Source organism: Sturnira hondurensis, unplaced genomic scaffold (assembly GCF_014824575.4).
Source record: "Sturnira hondurensis isolate 20B ecotype Veracruz unplaced genomic scaffold, ASM1482457v3 Scaffold0000648, whole genome shotgun sequence".
NCBI lineage: Eukaryota > Metazoa > Chordata > Mammalia > Chiroptera > Phyllostomidae > Sturnira > Sturnira hondurensis.
Genome location: NW_028073279.1, coordinates 9822722 through 9843789, shown reverse-complemented (window position 1 = coordinate 9843789; position 21068 = coordinate 9822722). Strand labels below are relative to the sequence as shown.

Genomic DNA, 21068 nt, shown 5'->3' with positions numbered 1-21068 from the left:
ATTTAAATCACTACATATGACTAGAAACTACTGTAAAGGACAGTACAAGTATAGGCCGTAATATCTTGTCACTTTCCTGTGAATAACAGATGAGACACATTTATAATTATAACATTGTCATTCAAGGGAGTGGCATTTGAAATAGTGTTTAAAATATTTTAATATCCAAAGAGAGTGACTATCTAAATTTTTATAATCTTAATAATCTTAATTTTGGAATGCTTCTTTATATAATGCAAAGGTAAATATCAACACCCATCCACAGAATGAATTTCTGTGATTTAATTAATTGGATATCATAAAACATGCGCACTGGTGCAGCTGTTTTGTGATGCTTCAAATTTTTGTACTTGTCCTCTGCAGAGCTTCCTGTGTTATTTTATACTATCAGATGGCTAATTTAAAAGTTGGCCTTTTATTTTTTTACTAGTTTAGCAGGGCTTCTGATTTATACATTTTAATATATTCCAGTTCTTAAAAATCATTAAGTAGACTTAGTAGCATGTGTACACATTATACAAAAAGGTCTTAGGCACAATGTCCATGGTGAGAACTGTTGAATAAACTTCACCAGATGTTCCTCTCTGAATAAAAGTATCTTTCCAGCCAAAGACTAAAAGTTTGCTCTAGAAGATAAGTTTCATCTGCTTCCCACCCACTTTGAAAGGTATAGTGCAATCCACATTGAATACTTATTTAAGCAATTATAATATTCTTGGAAATGTAGCTCAAATGTGTTCTACAGATAGGAAAGCTCAGATATCAATAGCAAAAAATTCTTGTTGCTTTTGAAATATCAGATGTCAGGTTATGGCTTTCACTAGTGAAAGATTGCCATCGTTTCCATGACTACTAAATGCAACAGTCCACTTTGACCTGCATCTACACTTAGTATTCTGCTATTATTTTGGCTATATTTTACTAGATAGTTTCCATGTTATAATATAATATTCAAAATCCTGAACTCTCAAATAAATATTCACAATTTGGGCTAATGTCAATTTCGAGGTGTCAGATAAACAAGATCATGGTCTAGAAGAACTGTTAAGTTTTGGTTACTGCTGGTCCCCTATTTTGTCCAGATGCACATATGTTATGGTAGGCAGAATTTTGAAGATATCCCCTTAGTCTCTTATCATCTGATAATGCAGTCAAACACTAATCCAGGTAGCCCTGTGAAAGGACTTTGCAGGTGGGTTTTAGGTTACTAATCAACTTACCTTAACATTGGGAGGTTATCATGAATTACGCAGAGGGCCCAAAGTAATCACATGAACCCTTAACAATAGAAGAGGAAATCAGAAGAGTCACTCAGAGAAATACTGTGGAAGAAGGAGAAGGGACGTGGCAAGAGGGGACATCTTAGAGATTCCAAGCATTAGAAGGATTTTTCACACCTTTACTGCATCTGAGATATAAGGGTCCAAGTAAGGATGTGCGTGAGACCTCTTGGAGCTAAGAGCAACCCTCCACCCCCCCACTAACAGCCAGCAAGGAAACAGTTATCTTAGTCCTACCAATGCAAGGAACCGAATTCAGCTAACAGACAACCTGGGGGAGCGTGGAAGCAGAGTCCTTCAGAACCTCTGAAGAGCTCACCTTGATTTCATCTTATTATGTGTGGGAAAAAGAAACCAGCCCCATCCTCTCAGATTTCCAACCTGAAGACATGTAAGGTAATAAATTTGTGTTGTTTTAAGCTACTACCTTTATGCTAATTTGTTACAGTAGCAACTATAATATTCTTGGAACTGTAGCTCCAACTACTACAGGTCCCAAATTAATCATTTGATGATCTAAGAGGGATAACGAAGTATATACAAGCCTTCATACATGAGTGTGTTTTATCTGTGATCTAAATATAATCTCATGTTTAAATCTAAGGTTTTATTTTTTAATGAAAATATTTCAATGTTTCCTAATGTTTAGTTTCCTTTACATATAAATTTAATTTAAATTTATGTGATAGAAAAAAGTTATAGAAAGGAACTTACAAGTTGTTTTGATCCTAATATTTGGCTCATGAATGTACAGTATAAAACTAAGATCAAATTCAATAAATGGTGCTTGGAAAATTGGAAAGATGTATGCAAAAAAATGAAAACTTTTATATCATATACAAAAATAAACTCAAATGGATTAAAGACTAAAATGTAAAACTCAAAACCATGAAACTCCTAGAAGGAAATAGGCATAAAATCTCTGACATTTCTCTTAGCAATATTTCTTTCTGCCATATGTCCTCAGGCAGGGGAAACAAATGAAAATAAAGTGATGGGACTACATCAAACTAAAAACGTTTGCCAAGGGAATCATCAACAAATGAAAAGACGACCCACAGAGTGGGAGAACACATTTGACAATGGTACATCTGATAAATAAGCAGTTGATATCCAAAATTTATAAAGAACTTATAAAACTCAACACTCAAAAAAATCCAAACAATCTAATTAAAAAATGGGTAGAGGATCTAAATAAACACTTTTCCAAAAAAGGGATACAGATGGCCAATAGACATGAAAAAATACTCAAGGTTACTAATCATCAGAGAAATGCAAATTAAAAACCACAATAAGCTATCACCGCACACCTGTCAAGAATGGCTATCATCAATAAGTCCACAAACTAGAAGTGTTGGCCAGGATGTGGAGAAAAAGGAACCCTCACGTACTGTTGGTGGGATTGCAGACCGGTGCAGCCACCGTGGAAAGCAGTATGGAGTTTCCTCAAAAAAGTAAAAATGTAACTGCCTTATAACCCAGAGATTTCACTTCTGAGTATATGTTTGAAGAAACCCAAACACTAACTTGAAAAAAATACACGCACCCCTATTTTCATGGCAACATTGTTTACAGTAGTCAAGCTATGGAAGCAACCCAAGTGTTCATCAATAGACAATTGAATAAAGAGGGAAAGAATGAAATCTTACTATTTGCAATAGCATTTATGGGCTAGAGGGCATTATGCTAAGCAATATCAGCCAGAGAAAGACAAATACCATGTACTGAATTTAAAAATAAATAAATAAGTGAACAGACAAAACAAACAATCTCATAGGTCTAGAGAACAAACTGATAGTAGCCAGAAGGGAGGAGGGTTGGAGGACTGGGTGAAAAGGTGAAGGGACAAGTTGGTAGTTACGGAGTAGTCGGGGGTGTAAGGTACAGCATAAAGAGCATGGGCAACAATATTGTAATAACTATGTACGGTGCCTTGAAATATAAGGGGGGTCAATTTATAAATTATATTGTTGACCACTACGCTATATGCCTGAAACTAATATAAAATGTAGAATGTCGACTGTAGTTTAAAAATAAAACTAATCATAAACCAAGATCAAGAGTTTTCTTAAGAGTAGGGACTCTGTCTCATTTGTGTTTGTATCTATTTCCAGGTAGACATGTCATAGGCATTTAAAAAAGGCATTTTGGTTTTTGTATGTGTTGGTTTATCTTTTTGCTTTAAGAAAAAAAGTTTACTTAAAAAAAAACCTATGTTCTTTATTTTTTTTCTTAGAGGTTATGCTTTCTAATCCAGTGCTAGAAAATCCAGTGAATTTGGAAGCAACCCAAACACTGATTAAGGATGAATCTATGTACAGAGTAATGGTTCAAAGACTTTTCCACAAACCATTACTATGTAAGAAATACCTACTTATTGTTATTTGCCAGTTATTAATGATGTGTTTATAGCAAATAAGTGATCTAGCAAATAACTATTATATAAGGAAATATTTCTGTACCCTTTCTCAGTAATGAAATTGTACTAAGATCTCTCCTACTGTACCTCTTTAACAAGACAAGTAGTGTGATCTTCTTTAAAGATTATTAGCCTGGCTGGTGTAGCTCAGTGGATTGAGCGCGGGCCTGCGAACCACCTGATCGCGGTTCGATTTCCAGTCAGGGCACATGCCTGGGTTGCAGGCCAGTTCCCGGCAGGGGACTCATGAGAGGCAACCATACACTGATATTTCTCTCCTTCTCTCCTTCCCTTCCTCTCTAAAGATAAATAAATAAAATCTTTAAAAAAAGATTATTAAAGATCATTAAGCTTAATATCTTTAAATGTTAGGGTCCTACAGATGGATGGTGCAGTTGAAACTATTTTATTCATTATAAAGATGTGACATCGAATTTTAACTCTTTGATCTATAATGGATATTTCCCAGATTTCACCTGCCGTGCCCCAGATCTTAGTGATCTGGGGCTCTTTTCCTCCTGATTAGCAAAATCATTAGCATTTTTTTTTCCTGTAGAGCCTTCCTCTTCCTCAGGTATTCCTTCTAATTGTCCAAGTGGAAATGACATCTGGGGCTCTTCAGGCTTTCTCTCTATTGACAGGTGTGTTTCTGATACCTGGAATTGCTCACTCTCATGCTGCCAGGGACCTCTACATGACACTCAACTCCATCATCTTCTTTGTTCCTGTCTTTCTCTGCAGTGAGCAGAACAATATTGTTGGCTCCTTATGCCAGAAGGGTGTGTCACGAGTGAAGGTGTGGCCCCTAGTGACCTAGTTATTTCCTTTCTATCCTGCCTCTCATCTTGCCACAGTGCACAGAAGTCTGCACAGTAGCTGGTATTGTGATTGCCTCTTTAGTCAGCAGGCCTTGCTGTTCAAATTCACTTTGCTGTTCAAACTGATCTCTCATGGGCTTTCTCTTTCAGACGTTCGTCTCTCTTTTTCTATTCCCCTTCTAGAACCAACTAGTCCATTAGCTAGAGCTTTACAATGGGAACCAAGTTCAAGTGTTCCTCCACAGGGCTTCTGGGTCTAATGCAAATCAAGCAGTATTGATCAGGCATCTGATGTGGTCACTGGCCTGCAGTGTTTTTGGCATTGTGGCTGAGACAAGACAAATTCACACTGACTACTGAGTCCTGTGGAGGAAAAGGGACCACATGGCCACTGTCTCAAGAGAAGAGCGCCCAACCCTTGCCTTGACAAGATTTTATTGCTTTTCTCGGCAAACTACATTGAGGATAGTCCTTATTTACTATGCACAGGTTCACTTTAGGTGGTTATCTTTCACAGGAAACAAAGGAGAGGATATTGCTAATTACACCAAAAAAGAAGGATATTTGCAAATATAAAGGGGAAAATGGTTGAACTGGTGACACTCATCCTTGGAAGGTTTAGCATAGATTTTAGGAAGTTACTTTAAAGATATGCAGTAAATGTTTGCTGCCTCAATTCAGGGGAGGGAGTTTTTAGCAAAAAGTGAGTCTCAAAGTGGCCTAGGTAAAATGAAAGCCTGATTCCCCACGGGAGACTCTATCTGTGGGTGTGGGCCCTGTGTGCTGGACCTCACTTTCCACTGGCCTTTTTGACAGAGAGCTGGGCCCACGCCATGCAGAACAGTCTCCTATAGGCATCTTTTTCAGTGTCTTCAAACATGTCATGATTGCCATGGGCTTCCTCAAATGTCCCCTGACAGTTTTAAGGCTGGTTTGTACACAGAGGAGTCATATTGCTTCACTCTGACCATATTTGTAACCTACCAGAATTCTGTAGCATCCCCTGCTTGTATGCTCTACATTCAGCAGTTATTTGTGGAATGAATGAATGAATGAATAATAGTATCACTTAACCTTCCACTGAGCCCTATAGGACTATTATTCTAATGAAATATTCTATAATGAAGCTATGCCCCATTCTGGTAAATGGACATTTAAAAGCTCATTTTAAAGAATTTCCTACAGCAGATGATTCTGTGCAATAGATTTTGTGTTTGCCCTGCATAGGGAAAGGATGAGAAGAAAACTGAAGAAAAATGGCCTTCCTTTTGGTCCTCCTATGCAGTAGATGTCAGTCTTCACTCCTTTCACTTCTGCAACTCTGCCATCAAACCACACAGAAGAGCTAACCAAATAGCCAAATCACCCAGAAAATGAGCAACAAAACAGATATTACTTCAGCAGGGTTTTGCTACACTCTTTAGTTACATTGGTGAAACATGTGGAAATCCGAGACAGTATATAGTTATCAGCTCACTTGCCATCTCAGGTAGGCTAGGTGTACTAGCCAAGGGTACCACAAAGAGAAGGACTTTCTGTGGTTTCATAGGGAGAGAGTGCTGTGGTACAGTGCAGACAGCTGCTATGGGTGGGAAACAAATACGTGCAGAAAACTCATTCACTCTAAACTAGATGGTAGTAGAGCACTTTGTGGATTTCTGTGAAAGACTGCATCCAGTGGGAATTACCTGCAGCAACCTGAAAAAAGGTCTCTACCATAGTGCTGCAAGAATCATCTCTCATACATAATATGCTAATAAACAGATCTAGAAAATGCATAGCAATAATTATGTTTTTAGACACTCGAAACTGGAACTCACAGTTAATTGTGTAAATAAGAAACTTAAGAGGCAGCTAATTGTATCATCTTTGTAGTCATCAATTGTAGCCTAGAAGTATATTCTCGGTACCTGATTGCAGTGTCTGGTTGTAGGTATTAAGTAAAAATTTGTAGAATGAGAAAATGAAAAAATGTACATGAACTTAGATCCTGGTTTTACTTTATAGTAGCAAAGTGCTTTCATACACGTTCACTCATCTGACCCTCAGCCTCTCCCTCAGGGAGGAAGCCGAGGATCAACGATGAAGCCCAAGGCCACAGCTCCAACCTGGGCCTGCCCCTGTCCCCAGCACCTCCACATTTAATGGGGTGAGCATACAGTCATTCATTTAGGATCAAAGAATTAAAATTTCTGCGTACAGAATGGAAGAGAACTGACTTGATAGCAGAACTCTCTTCTATGAAAAAATTATTGAGCAGTTTTTTTAAGCACAAGCTTACTATGAACCAATAAAAGGAGGTGCCCTTCTACTAAGCATGTTTTAGATGGTCATTTTACCCTATTCTGGTTTGGTGGGGCCTTGTCTGCAATTCCATCATGCTGCATTTGGAACATCACATTTTCCTTGACCAAGGATACTGTGTTTAGCTAATAGAAGAAAAGATAAAGGCATTATACAAGCTGTTTTCAAATATTTGAAGGGATTTCTTATACAAAATGAAACTCTCTTCTCTGAGGTTCCAGAAAACTAAAGACTAATGTCAAAGCTATGAATCAGTCATACCTTCCTGAGACCTTCGGGAGTGTAGTCACTGAAGACTGGAATATGCAGTTGGGCCTGCTCTGTCCCAGAGCAAGCCTTGACTGACCTGAGGACTCCTTCCTGACAATCAGTGGTGCAAAACTAATTTCAAAGCCAAGGGCAGACATGCAAATGCCTCTCATCCCCCAAACTCTCCCTAACATGTTGTCTGCCTCCCCTGAACACCTAGTTCTTTGCCTCAATACACTGACAAGAGCACACCAAGGCCTTAGCTCAAACCCGATTAATTAGCATAGGTTCTGATGACCTTCCCATACCCTGACAGCCTCTTCTGCGGTCTGGAGCCAGTCTCCCTTACTTGCAGATAGGGTGTGCAAATACACCAAACTGCCTGGGACAGTTCTGGTATAGTTATTTCTAGTATCTGTATTCTAGATTAGACAATAAATTATATAGTCACCTGAATGCCTACCTGGTCTTTCCTAGAAGCAAATGTCACCATAGCTTACCACTTCAGGCCCCAGCTGGCCGAACACCAAGAGGAATTTTCAAACAATCCAAGTTGCCTAAGAGTGTTTAAGGCCATTTTGCCAAGTACTAAAACTCCCTTTCACTAAAGGTATGAGGTCTGTCCAGGAGGTATCCAGCCATGTTCTATGAAAAATGGACATTTATTGAAGAAGACACAAGGTATAAAAAAACATTGTACATAGGACATTGACACCTTAGTCCCTTTCAAAGTAGGCACCTTGTTCTCCCAATCACCATCAGCTGCCCCATCATATTTCCCTGAATCTCATTGACAGTCTGAAATTACTTGCCTTCCAAAGGTGATTTTAGCTTTGAGAAAAGCTGGAAGTCGCAGGGCACCAAATCTGGGCTGTAGGGGGTGCTGAAGCACCTGGGTGATTTGATGTTTCACCAAAAAAGTCTGCACGAGATGGGATACATGAGTGAGCATATTGTCATGATGAAGCTGCCCATCCCCAGTTGCCCATAGCTGCAGCCTTCTGAATCATCCAAATAGTTTCCATGGAGGAATGTTCAAGCTTAATGCAAAATTGAATGCAGATTCATTGCTCAGTCATTTTGAATGTGACAGCCACACAGTACACATGCTCACTCAATGGCATCTACTGCCCCCACTGACTAGTACAGTGAAGTCATCATTGTTTATGCATTTGCATTCCAGTCCACTCTCCTTGGCTTCCAGGTTACATCAATGTCATGCAAACCCTTCTTGTTACATTAACAATGACTGGACTTTTCCCAGAGAGACCTTGTTGTGTGTTTCTTTAACTGGAGTTCATTTAGTAAAATTTAATGACTATTTTTCAGGGATGTTGTCAAAGAGCTACTTGCTCAATGTCCAGTGTTGGACAAGGGAATTTTTCAAGCACCTTCCAATCTCTACCTTAATTCGTTTATGAAACTTCAGGGAGGGAGAAGAAAGGTCTGGAAGGAGATAATATAAAACAACTATTTTGCCACCCAGATTCTGAGTATTACTACTTATTTTCTAACTTGTTATGAACACATTTAATATTAAGCTCATAAATCCCCCCTTTATTTGCAGTCTGTCTTAACAAATTTTTATTTCTATGTGGTTATATGGTCAAATAATATTTATATCCTGTTTATCACATTTGTTTTGATATTTTAAAATATCAGATTCACATGATTTAAAAAAGTCTTTGGTGAAAGAGAAAATGAGGGTATGAAAATACTGACAGTAGCCAAGCCTAAGGTACTAATTTTTCTCTTAGCCAGGTATATTCCTGTAGCTTTTGTTGAGTAAACAGAGGTCATGCTAATAAGTTTCAGATACTTATTTAAATAAAGTACAATATAATAACTGACAGATATTATAATAGAGTCATAAGAATAGAGAAGAATTATAGAAATATTAGAAGATTATAATACTAATTAACATTAAACACTTTTAAAAACCTGATAATTGTGGGAAATACATCTCATTCTTCACATAGTTAGGAAGATGTGATAAGCATTTGAATCTTCTTCAATTCAGGCTCCCATATTCATTGTTTTTTTCTAATCCTCCTAAGGAAAATTATTTCCACAGTTGAAGCAGTAATGTCTTGTAGGGTTCCAGGTATTGTTTTATTTTCTTTTTAGAGGGAGTACTCCCCTTGTTGTTGTTATTGTGTAATACCCCTTGCACTGGGGGAAAATACTTTCTGGATGTCAGAGGAAAAAGAAATTTAATCCAGTAGAAATTTAGTTGAAGAACATGAGCTTTTGTGCTATCATTCAGCCCCATTTTGTTGCTGATGATTATTACAGTATCATTACAGCAACCCCATCATTTACAGATGTCAGGAGATATGGACAACAGGAGTTTAACAGGATTGTGTGTGGGGTTTTATTTGGTGGAATTACAGACCTCTTTTTTTCTCTTTGTATTTTGTTGCACCAGAGAGCCAACATTTTGACAAACCTCTAAATTGTTTGTTTTAACTAAGAATGTTAAGTATTTTTCTATCAAAGAAATATATGTTCATAGATTTAAATGGGCAAATAATAAAAAATCAGTTTTTAATAAAATATGTCTGACCTTGGCAGCCCACACCTTTCATTGCTGAGTACCTCCCCCATCCCCACAAGGTACTAATAGCTTTCAACACATTTAGCTATTTCTTCCAGAATTTACCAAGATATTTCTAAGTTTATTCCATGCCAATATTCCTGAGGTTTTCAGTTTCAGGTATTGCGTATGGGTGTCCCCCGACCTGTAACGATTCAACTTTTATACTGCCATTTCCACCTACATTGTCTGTTCCCTATCCTCCTAATACAGTTTGATTACGTTAATATGACTTAGCAAATATTTGTCACAGAGGAGCCGTGAATTATTGTTTTTCTTTTCTTGTACAAATGGCTCAATTTTTTACTCACTTGTTTGTTTGCACGTATCTGTCACCTGTTCTTCCCCTAAACTTCCTGACAAAGCTGTCAAACAGCTTCCAGACATGCAGTCAGTCAGGTGCATTTCCCCCGGAGACTTGGTTCCTCTGACCCTCCTCTGCCTCCAGTTCTGACCTGGCAGCTCTCTCACAGGCCTCCTGCGATGACCCCTTCGCCTGCCCTTTGGATAGAGCTCCTGCTTGATCCCTTGTGTTCCTCATGGAGGGTTTGCCCCTTCATCTTGTTGGAGCACATCTAAGAGCTTCCAGGTCATGAGATATTAAATATTACATATTTAATATTTAATTTTGGAAATAATTAAAATTTTGTTTCAGAATTGAGAAGACCCTATTGCCTTCTTGTTTCTAGTGTTGCTCTTGAAAAGCCTGATTTCACTGAGAATGGATGTCCAGTTCTTCACATGTGATACATTTTCCTTTTGGAAGCTTTGGAAATCTCTTTATTACCAGTGATCTAAAATTTCCTGATAATATTTCTTAGTGTAGTCTTGTCTTGGGGGGTTCCCCTCCTTGTTCATATATAGGGCATTTGATAGGCTGTTTACCTCTCATTTTATTTTTTAAAATGTTTTATTTATTTTTAGAGAGAGGGGAAGGGATGCAGAAAGAGAAAGGAAGATGAATGTGTGGTTGCCTCTCCTGTGTCCCTTACTGGGGACTGGGCCTGCATCTCAGGCCTGTGCCTTGACTGGGAATCAAACTAGCGACCCTTTGCTCTGCAGCCCAGTGCTTAATCCACTGAGCCACACCAGCCAAGGCTAAATCTTATGCTAAAAACTCTAATCCCTTAGTTCTGAAAATTTTTCTGATGTAATTCATTTTATAATTTATTTCCCCCTTTTTTCTGTTCTATCTCTTAGATATCCAGATATTTGGATGTGGGTTCTCCTAAGCTGACCCTCTAATTTTAAAAAAATTTATTTTCTCCTTTATTATCCATCTCTTTGTGAATGATGGACATATGATGCATGGAATGCAATTGGAAGTATACAAGTACTGACCGGACTTGTTGGTTTTGTTTCATGTCAGTTTTTCAGTGGAGGATGATACCATTAGTTGTCATTAGCAGGCTTCACTAGTTCCCCTGAGATAAACCCTCCATTTTGTTCCTGGAGAGATGCTAGCTGCTTATACTCTGGGAGCTGGACAGGAGGAAGGGTAGGCATCTTATACACTCAATACGATTGTCAGTCCTTTCACTACTTTCAGTCCCTTACTATATTCTCTTGTTCTGCTTTGTGCCTAGTCTCCGCCAGTCTTGAGTCTCTCTGGCTCAATTTCCCCAGAGATTTAACATCCTTCCTCCTACCTGGGCAGTGGTGATCATCTGGTTGCATGGGAAGAGGGTACACATCTTCGGTGACTATGCTATCTCTCTTACCTTTCACAGGTATCTGGTATCTGCAATTTCTGAATCGCTTCTCAAGTTCTAAAGTATAAATCTGCTTGCTTTTCTCTGACCTCCCCTCATCATGTGGTTGGGTTTTGAATTTCTACAGCCTGCTGAGACAGTTACCACTGACATCTGCTTTCCATCTTGAAATTTTTTCTTGCCATCTTTCTTTTGCTCTCCTTGAGGTTTTATACCTTATTTTTATTTCTTTATTACCATTTTATTGGGGCTTCAGAAAGAGAGCACATTAAAGCCATGTATTTAATCTTCCAAGTAAACTATATCTTTTCTCTCTTTTTTTTTACAGTGAAAGATGATAGCTCTGAGTTATCTAAAGACTCAGATAGATGGATCAGGTAAGTTTTCCTTCATATAATTCTATGTCAATTTATTTATTAAAAGGACTACTTTCTTAAACTATTTACACTGTATTTCATAATTGAATTTTTTTTATTCCAAAAAGGAAGTAGACATCTTTCACAACACATGTTTAAAATGTCTTCAGGACGAATATGGAAAATTGTCCAATTCTTTCTAGACCATTGAATTAATACTGAATGTTACTATATGAACTTGCCTATTCTTTTAATTTTTATTTTTTATTAAAAAATAAAAGTGAGAGAAAGCATGTTGTGAACAACATGAGCACAAACCATTATAGAGAGCAAAAATCTAAGCAATTCAGAAGATAGATATTAGAAGAAAGTGATGAGAGTTAGGGCCGAAGCCACTGTTAGGAGACAACCTGACAATAGTGTATCAGTTCAGTCTTGAACACATGAACGAGGTCAGTATTCTCATCATCAGTTCCTTGAGCACTTCTTCCAGCCTTAATTTGACAGTCAATCAGATGTAGAAAACCGTCAATTAACTGGTGTTGAAATAATGTTTACTTCAGCTAAGGTTTCCTTGATTGGCCCTGAAGATGAGTAAAATTAAGTAACCCAAGTGGCTTCTGTATGTAAAACTGTTGAAAAAAATTGCAGGAAGATAAGCATGATTTAGTAAGATGGACACTAGTTTGGGATTCAGTAGATGACATTGCTGCCCTTAAACTTGTCAATGTGGAGAAAAGCAAGTGACCATCCTGGCATGGAATAGGCTCATGATAAACAACTGTTGAATGCATGAACATCCCTGTAAAATATGAACATCCCTAGAATATCACAAAGTTCTTTGTATTTGGGGTGGGGTGTAATTATTTGTAGTACATAAAGGTACAGTGCCAGCATTTACTAATAAGACAGTAAGAACAGAACAGAAAGACTTCCCTGGTCTCAGCTCCAGAAGGTCCTCTGAACCAAACCAAGGATACATGAAGCCAGAATCAGGCCTGATTTGTGGTGTTCACCTAGGGCTCACCTGAAATCTAGATAAATCTCCAGAACACAACTGATGCAGTACGATCTGGATTTCAATGATGCCTAAAGTCCCAGTACATATCAGGCTACAATTTGTTATATAGCTGTGAATTCTGATATTTACCCTGGTATATATGGGATAAGGCTCAATTCTATCTAGCCTTTAGTTTTTATGGTAAGAATGTTCACAATAAGGTCTTGCAGAAATTCCAAGGGAAGTTCTCTTTGTATTATCAGACTAGCACCGCAGGCTAGAATTTTATCATGAGCTGGGAGAACTGACCTGGCTGTAGAGATGATTCCAGAGGCACAGCTAGGTGATGGAATCCATGTTTTAGAAGGGCTTAACAAAACTTAGGTGAAGTCCAGTCAACTGGGTAGAAAGAGTATAGTCAGGGGAATCCAGCTGATGTTCAGTAATTAAAGGTGATTTAAGCCTGTGCTGGTCATCTGGAAGGTTTACCCATGGACTGTAAGATATCATTTGATACAATAAAAGGAAGCCTCTTGGAGAGCAGCTATTTTTCACTTATTTAAAATGCATTCACTGAGCGTATGTTCTATGCCAGGTGCTGTGTTACAGCCTTGGAATTGCACAACTAAATAACACATGATCTCCAACCTCACAAGATTTATAAGCCAAAATTGGAAGCTCCTCTGAAGAGGAGACAGTTCTGATGACAAGAGTACAAAATTTGGGGTCTGGGAGAATGATCTAAATATAACTTTAATCAGAACTGACTCAAGCTCTAGCCAGGTAACTGAGTTGGTCAGAGCATCATCCCAACACGCCCAGGTTGTGGGTTCCATCCCTGGTCAGGGAAAACACAGGAATCCATCAATGAATACATAAAAAAGTGGAACAACAAATCTCTCCCCCACCCCTTTTCCCTTCCCTTTCCCCTCTTCATCTCCCCCTCCTTCCCCTTCCCAGACCCTAAATTGCATATGAGCATAGTGTTAGTGGACCAGAAAGAAAGGCACCATAGCTGAAACACAGCAAGGGGAAAAAAAGAGAGGGGTAGGCAATGAGGTAAGAGAAGTCAGCAGGGCCATATCATTTGAGCCTTTATAAACTAGGTAAGGAATTTCAATTTGATTAGATTAGCCATAGGAATTGGGACACAGTTGGACATCCTTCCCACAAAGAAGGGGAGGATGCACTGAGATTTACATCTTAAAAGGACTATTTTAACTGCTGTGTGGGGAACAGATTGTGAAGAATCTAAGGTGGAAGCAAGGAGAATTATTAGGTTATTTGAGAAAACCAGGGGAGAGATGATGGTGGTTTGGGCTAGGGTTGAGGGCACAGACATAGAGAGGGAAAAAAGTGGATGTATTTAAGGCTTGGTTTGATTAGATGGAGGGTATCAGAGAAAAATGGAATCAAGAATTATTATTAGAGTTTGGTTTGAACTGGATGGGTATTGCTGTCATTTACTGAGAGGGGGAGATTGGGAGAGCATACCACTGCATAAAACCAACTATCCCAGTTGCTGGCGAGGACAGAGTCACTGGGGCTTCCCTATATCTCTGTAAACATTGCATCATTTGAGAAGCCCAAAGCCAGTCTGAAAAACAATTTAGCAGTTTCTTACAATATTGAACATTCACCTACCCAGTGATCCGTGATTTTACTCCTAATATTTACCTAAGAGAAATTAAAATGCGTATTACAAAAAGACTTGCACACAAATGTTCATAGGAACTCTATTCGTAATATCCCAAACTGGAAAAAGCTAAAATGTCCATCAACGGTTGACTATATAAATAAATTGTGTTGTATTCATAAGTGGAATACCACTGGCAATAAAAGTGAGGGAGCTGTTGATAAATGCAAGAACATGGAATGGTAAAGCAGACATTATATTGAGTATATAAAAGAATCCAGAGTAATCAAGGGAGTGTATACTATATGATTCAATTTATATGAAGTTTGAAGACCGGCAAAGTAAATCTATAGTGATAGAAATGAGATCAGTGATTGCACAAAGTGTCAAGGGTGATTGGCTGCGAAGGGGCGTAGGCAACTTTCTGGGGTAAAGAAAATATTCTGTATCTTGTTTGGGCTTGTGGTTGTGTAGATGTAGTCTTTTGTTCAAAGTAATTCATCTGTATGCTTGAAATCTGCATTTTACTGAAGGCAAATTATGCTTTAAGTTAATTTTTAAAGAACAGTTAACTATCTTTACAACTCCTTTATAAATCTAAACTTATTACAAAGTAAAACAAATGTTTAAAAGGTATTAAAACTTTTTTCAAAGAATAGAGAATATGGCTATACTTCTAAACTTCCAAACTCTGATTCTGAAATATGAAATTATTACAAGCAAAAAAATTATAGACCATTATCTCTTGTAAACACAGACCCATAAATCTAACCCAAATCTTAGCAAATGGAATCTACTGATGCATAAAAGGTGATAATACATCATGACTAAGTGGGCTTGATTTCAGGAAAGCCAGGTTGGTTAAATTTGAAAATTCAGTGTGTTTTACCACGTTAACCAAATAAAAGAAAAAAAAACATAAAATGATCTCAGTAAATCCAGAAAATATATTTGCTAAAATTTAACACCCATTCATGATAAAAAAAAATTATCAGCAAACTAGGAATGGAAGAAAGTTTCTTTATTGCAATAAAGAAAAAAATCTACAAAAATCCAACAGCCAAATCTACAAAAATCCAATAGTTAACCTCATACTTAAATGTGAAATGTTGAATGCTTTTTCTCCTGAGTTTAGGAACGAGACAAGTATGCCCATCATCACCACTTCTACTTAACACTATATTGGCCAGTGCAATGAAGCCAGAAAGAGAAAAAAGTTACAAAGTTTGGAAAGACAGAAGTAAATTATCTTCATTCACAGAAAACAGGATTATGTACATAGGAAAATCCAAACAAATATACAAAACTTAAAAATTAATAAATAAATTCAACAACAGCCCTAGATACAAGATGAACATTAACAAATCAACGAAGTTTTTATATACTAGCCATCGATATATAAAAAGTGAAAATTTAAAAATACCATTAGAACAACAAAATTTAACAAAAATGACTAAGACAACTGTAATGAAGACTGAAAAATAAATCTGAGGGAAATTTTTAAGGACCTAAAAAAATAGAAATATACAGTGTTTGTGACTGGGAATGAGTCAATGTTATTAGAATGCCAATTCTTCCCAAATTAATGAACAGATTCAATTCAATCTCAAAATCTCATCAGTTTTTTTTTTCTGGAAATTAATAAGGTGGTTCTAAAATGTATTTAGAAATACAAAAAAATTAGAATAGCAAGGCAGAAGAACAAAGAGATTGACACTCCTAGGTATCGAGATGTACTAGACTGTTAGAATAAATTTTGCTCCAACTGGATCTTTTTAGGTTCCTAGTCCTAAACTCGTCACCATTGTCAGACAGCTCTAAATTCATCAGGCCCTGACTTGGAGCCAGGTATGAGGTCAATTCCATCAGACTGAATGACACATACAAAATGGGGGAAGAACAAACTAATTATTTGGGGGGCAACCACAGTGTCCACTGTGACAACTTTCACATACGTGATAATTTTGTTGGATCAGACCCTTGATAAGTAAGAGTTTGACAGCACAGAGAGCAGAGGAGTCTCTAGCTAGAGCTGCTTGCACAGGCACAGAAATGTAATATTATGGCATACGGGGTCCTCAGGAAGCTCCATGTGATAGTGCCTCTGGATGTACAGATGGGTGGTGGAAGTAAAGGTTGGAAATGGCTTGATGATAAAGAACGTGGAGTTATGTTGAGTGTTTAGATTTCATCCTATAGCATTCGATAACCAAACTGTGGTTTTCAAATAGAGGCAGGATGACCTGGAGTAGGGAGATACTGAAATAGAAAAACACTTCAGAAGCCGTTTAGAGTTTGCGGGAGAGAAATGACGAGGTACTTATCCGAGTCCGTTCAGGAGAGCAGCTGACACTGAGGGCCGACGGGTGCTAACCCCCCTGCCTGGCTCTTTCTATGGATGACTTCATTGAATGCTCACAAGAAACACTGGAGAAATTCTCTCTCTTAATTTTATACTTGAGGAAATAGGAGTGAGGGGTTAGGGAGTTGGCCCCAAGTCACACAGCTAATAAGTCGCAGTGCCAGAGTATTTACAGTCAGGCCAGGTGATTCCACAGCCTGTACTCCTGATACTACAGGACTCAATATCCAGAGACATGTAAGGATTTAATCATTAGACTTTGTTATGGCTAAGATGTTGCTTCCCTGAAATATCACTACCATAGTTCTCTTCTCCTCTTCATTATCCTTTTGTTTTCTTCAGTGGCTCCTCTTAACTATAAATCGGTTTCTGCTCTTTCTTTTTTAAACACTTAATTACTCTTTCGGAGTTTGTTTTCCCTAATGGCATCATCTATCAACCTTTATGTTGATTTGACCCAAATCTCTTATTTCCAGTCTCAATTTCTCAATCACACTCCTAAAGGTCATCACCTAAAACCTGTGTTTAAAATTAAACTCATATTTTACTTCAGTTTCTCTAGACACTTTCTGTTAATAGCAAAACTAACCAGCCTTCTGGGCTTTAGGGGAATATGTGACCCTCAAATTCCTTCACCTTTCACACCCTATCAGGCAACCAGTGCAGTCAATTCTTTACCATTGATTCATCTTCTCCCCTTTGTAATCTTTGCTCCCACCCTGAATTAGCTCTTCGTATCTCTTGCCTGAATTATCATATTTGTTTCTTAACTTGTCCTTCAGCATTTAAGTTCCCATATAATCCGCCCTGCATACTAATGCCAGAAAAAAACTCTTACACACTGATTTCATAATTTGCTTGCCTTATTCAAGAACTTCTGATTGCTTCCCATCACCTAATATATCAAGATTACTGAGTCAACTCTAATCCATTCTCTGCCTAAATAAAAGACCCTGCATTGCACAGTTTCACTTCTTTCATCAAATTCTAAGGCCTCTGGAATTGGAATTCTCCACTCTAGTCAATTATCTCGTTACTATCATCTCTTTCCCCAACATCTTCTATATGTACACACAAGTATATGCTTCTCCCTGTATGAGCTATTTACTGCTAATAATGTTCCCCTGGTCTAAAATGCCTCCTTCCTTGGTTTCAGGTCCATATTCCAAGCAATACTTTCCCTAATGTCTCCAAACCAAAGCTCTATCTCCCTCTTCCAACATTTTCTGCTTACTGCCATGGTCATCATAGTCTCCAGATGTCTGTGTTAAGTGATGTAACACCTCATGATGTTAATATGAAAAGCTATTCTATTTACTGGTCTAGGTATACATCTTATTTTCCCAGCAAAATAATGGGCTCTGATATTCAGTTTAAAAATAATGTCTTCTACTTTTTCATATTCAGTATGCCAATGATAGTGCTCAATAAAGTCCTGCTACTGCTTGAAACTATAAACATGTGTATTTCTTATACTGCATATTGCCTATAAACTTGGCGGTTTACCTGAACAGTAGTAAAGTAGTTACTGTTCTCTTATTTTAAGGGCTGTTTCCTTTACAGAATTGAAAATGCAAATATTCCCAAATGTTTAAGGCATTCTGCTTTGTATATTCAAACTATACTAAAGTTATACCTTTTAGGGTAATATTTTTAATTATTCTGGGGAAAGAAAAGAAAGCCCCTGAAGGCTAACAGTTTGAAATTGAACAGGACACTGTTGGGAAGGGAGAGAGTCAGGGGTCACCGTCAAACAGACAAAAAACAATGGAGACGATTGTGCCTGAAGATCGTGTATTTTTTTTTCACGAGACAGTGTGCTGACAGTTTCCTTCCTCTTGGGTCATTGTTGTCTGCTAAATGATCTGTGACAGCAAATTGATCACAAGCTTTTTCATGCAGGAAATATAATGCAGCCTTTCATTTTGTTACCTCCATTGCCAAACACCGAAACATTTCTTTGGGAAATTAATGTTAGTTTAGTATGTCATTTAGTAGTGGAAAGCACTGCGTGTAGCTCTGGAAGCAGTAATAGTAGTGGTTAATTTATCTTCACCAAGTTTCAGGTTTCTACTTACGTGTGATTGCAAAAGCAATAACACATTTTAAAATGTTAGTCTTAAAATTAGGTGTCTGTGATTATCATTTAAATAGATGAATGCATTAACACATTTAGATATTGATCCATTCATTTCAAAATCTAGTCATGTCTTTAAGCCACCTATAAAAATGAATGCTGGTACACATATTCTAACTGAAAAGTTGCTTCTTCCTCTAAAGAGCTAGGAACTTAAAATGGAACACAGACATAAGGTCTTTTACATTTGATGTTTAAACATCTAAGCCACGCAATCGGTGATTTCCCATGTCTGAAAAATAGCCCAAAGTAATGTTTTGTTTGTAGAATGTTGAAAATTTCTGCACTGGAAAAGTTTGTAGAAAAATACATTGGAAAGGCAGTTATTTAAGAGAGTATTTCACAATTCCTGTTTAATACTTTACAACAACCTTTGCTTTCCCATTAGGACATAGTAGTATTAGCACAGGGAAGGAAAANACATCTAAGCCATGCAATCAGTGATTTCCCATGTCTGAAAAATAGCCCAAAGTAATGTTTTGTTTGTAGAATGTTGAAAATTTCTGCACTGGAAAAGTTTGTAGAAAAATACATTGGAAAGGCAGTTATTTAAGAGAGTATTTCACAATTCCTGTTTAATACTTTACAACAACCTTTGCTTTCCCATTAGGACATAGTAGTATTAGCACAGGGAAGGAAAAATTCAGGTAGGAATCATAGAAAAGAGTTGTTTCCTCTTTAAAAAATGGCCAGATTTAGTGTCAAAATTAAACTAATCTCAATTCTAGTGTTTCATTTCTTCTCATAGTAAAAAAGAAATGAAGGTGATTTTACTAAAATTTGGCATAGAGCCCTGACCAGTGAGGGTCAGTTGGTGGGATGTCATCCCGCAAAGTGAAAGGTCATGGGTTTGATTCCTGGTCAGGGCACGTGCCTAGGATGTGAGTGCAGTCCGATGTGGATGCATGAGAGAGGCAACTGATTGATGTTTCTCCCTATCTTTCTCCCTCCTTTCCCTTCTCTCTAAACACAAATAAATAATTTTTTAAAATTCGGCATAGAAATTTAGGAAAGTTATTTATTGTAGAAAGAAAATATACAGGTGTGTACAGGTAGTTAGCCATGAAAGGCAAATAACCTGACTCTATATTTTTCTTTTTATAATATACATATGGGTGCATGTTTACATATATTATTGAAAAATGACTTGGACAGGTTTTCTTTTTGTGATTTCTGTACATTAGTGGAGGAATGGGTGCATTAGATTTGTTAACTACAAATCAGTTTAATGCCTTGTGACAAAATATTGTCTGAAACAGTTCACTTTGATAAAATAATTTTGATGAACAAACTTGCAAACTACTTATTGTCTGATTTTAATTTATATTTTCAGATCAATTAAAATTTCATTTGATGATTATTACAAGACATGCCCTGAAATAGCTACATCTAAAGCTGTGGCATATTACAGAACTCCACATGAGGTGATCTAGTCTTATCCTGTGTCCTTTTGGTATATATTAATCTCTTAATTATCCTCAGTGTGTCTTGCCTTTTAAGACTCATTGACATATATTTGAAATTTGAAGGTGATAAACTGCTTGCTTTATATGCTAATCATTAACTTAATTTAGTTCCTCTTTGGTATAGTGCCTTGGACTGAAGTCCGATTAAAATCTAGGGAAAAATACAGGCAGTTGTAGGAATAAATTATGAAGTTCTCAATTTTATGAGGTTTACTTCACTCCCTTCTCCCCAGAAAGAAGTTTTCATAGCAGGAGGAAACTTTTTGATTCTAAACACTATTATCCTCAAAGTCAGAGAAAATACTAAGTAGGAAGACAGGAAAGAAAGAAAGAAAGAGAGAGAGAGAGAGAGAGAGAGGGAGGGAGGGAGGGAGGGGGAGGGAGAGAGGGAGAGAGGGAGAGAGGGAGGGAGGGAGGGAGGGAGGAGGGAGGGAGGGAAGGAGGGAGAGAGGGAGGGAGGGAGGGAGGGAGAAAGGAAGAAAGGAAGAAAGGAAGAAAGGAAGAAAGGAAGAAAGGAACCTAGGGCTTCCAGTTATATCAACCTGAGACAAAATCTGTTACCATCATGCATTAGGAATTAGAAGGACAGAAACAGGAGAGCTAGACAACTTTCTGGTTTCATTTAATCAAATATTTAGAGTACTATTTCATTATTTGGATCACAGTAGGTTATCCATTCTACACACATTTACTGGGAAATGATTTTGTTTCATCTGTTCTGCTAAATGGTTCA

General features: G+C 37.5%; 1 protein-coding gene across 1 annotated transcript in view; it reads left to right on the top strand.

The window, feature by feature from the left end:
• The window catches only part of UBE2U (ubiquitin conjugating enzyme E2 U), a 32004-nt gene extending 11702 nt beyond the window's left edge, over nt 1-20302 (top strand). The window contains 3 exon segments of the mRNA XM_037044032.1: nt 3519-3639; nt 11707-11755; nt 20203-20302. Coding sequence (XP_036899927.1) covers nt 3519-3639; nt 11707-11755; nt 20203-20302 — 270 coding nt within the window.
• Nucleotides 20303-21068: the final 766 nt, after the last annotated feature.